Source organism: Piliocolobus tephrosceles, unplaced genomic scaffold (assembly GCF_002776525.5).
Source record: "Piliocolobus tephrosceles isolate RC106 unplaced genomic scaffold, ASM277652v3 unscaffolded_30562, whole genome shotgun sequence".
In the NCBI taxonomy this organism is placed as follows: domain Eukaryota; kingdom Metazoa; phylum Chordata; class Mammalia; order Primates; family Cercopithecidae; genus Piliocolobus; species Piliocolobus tephrosceles.
The window spans coordinates 1-1,123 of record NW_022313824.1 but is presented as its reverse complement, the minus strand read 5'-3'; the positions used below and the strand labels follow the sequence as shown (position 1 = coordinate 1,123).

Sequence of the window (1,123 nt, the reverse complement as noted above, 5' to 3'; positions counted from 1 at the left end):
GTATTTCAGTTAATATAGCACATTTATTTTTCAATCTGACATTCAGCTTCAATATGGCAGTATGTGATTTAATCCAGAGGTCCCTGATGAACACATTATTGTCAGATAGGTTACAGATGCTAAACGCTATCTGAAGGTCATTCCTAGTCATATGTGTCAGGTAAAAGTGAAGTGATTTGAACTATCAAAATACACAGTGAACATGAGGGAAAGAGCCACTCTCCTTTACCTGTCTACAAATAAATTTAAAGTAAGTTAGAAACACAAATAAACATGAGTGGCTCTAACATTCGAATGAAGTAAATGAATTGTGTAGGAGATTAATCCCTTAACTGTTTTTTTTTTTTTTTTTTTAAATTTCGTGAGCAGCTCTTAGATGATGATGATGTTTATCTCCCTGTTCTTGGCAGCCCGAAAAGAATGGCATGCAGGGGTTGCTGCCCAAGCCTCGGTGCTCCAGGGGAGTCCTGCGTTAGAGGAAGCAGCTGCACAATCGGCTGCGCAGTGGGGTTGTGGTGGGGAGAACCCTCTCTGGCCTCTCCTGGTGCAGGCTCCATGCTGTCAGTGAGGCTCACATCCCGAAGATCTTCAGACAGAGGGAGGAGGGGATCTGAGCTCAGTGCGAGCCGCCCCTGCTCCTGCCTGCCCACCCCGCCTGAGCGCTCTACTCACCACCCTGCTTGTCAGCACTCCCAAGCTCCTGGGGGATGGGGGCTCCTAGAGCGGGCTCATCAGCAGGACTCTGGGCAGTGGTCAGGAATTTGTCGTGCCCCTCATTGTGGTCGCCCACAAGCCACAACACCTGTCCCTGCAGCTCCAGCAGGTTCACCCGGAGGGAGGGGTGCTTAGCTGTCATGCTGGTGCTGGTGCCCAAGTTCAGCCCCAACCCTACCCCCACCCCCGCAGGGATGTTCCACACCCTACTTGCGTCTCCTGGTCCTGGGCCAGCCTGATGATGTCCTCCTCTCCGAGTGCCACATCTTTGGCACTGCCCCCTGACTGATGTATTTTCCTGTGGGAGGACACAGCTCAGAGGCTGGGGGCCCTCTGACAGCCCAGCAGCTCCCCCTGCTGTGCCCTGGCCTCCTGCTCACTTATGGTGTCTGTCCCGAGAGGTGGATGA

The 1,123-nt window shown here is 52.1% G+C and overlaps 1 protein-coding gene across 2 annotated transcripts; it reads right to left on the bottom strand.

Moving 5' to 3' along the window:
• Positions 1-3: 3 nt before the first annotated feature.
• LOC113222329 (golgin subfamily A member 6B-like) lies at positions 4-915 on the bottom strand. 2 transcript variants are annotated; one of them, XM_026451838.2, is made up of 2 exons: positions 673-915; positions 4-586 (listed from the first exon to the last, which is right to left on the bottom strand). In XM_026451838.2, exons 1-2 carry the CDS (start codon positions 854-856, stop codon positions 390-392), a joined length of 381 nt encoding a protein of 126 aa, XP_026307623.1. In that variant the 5' UTR covers positions 857-915; the 3' UTR covers positions 4-389. The 2 variants fall into 2 exon arrangements, with proteins under 2 accessions (XP_026307623.1, XP_031790939.1); XM_031935079.1 differs by having other exon boundaries at positions 4-467.
• Between the last annotated feature and the right edge of the window lie 208 nt (positions 916-1,123).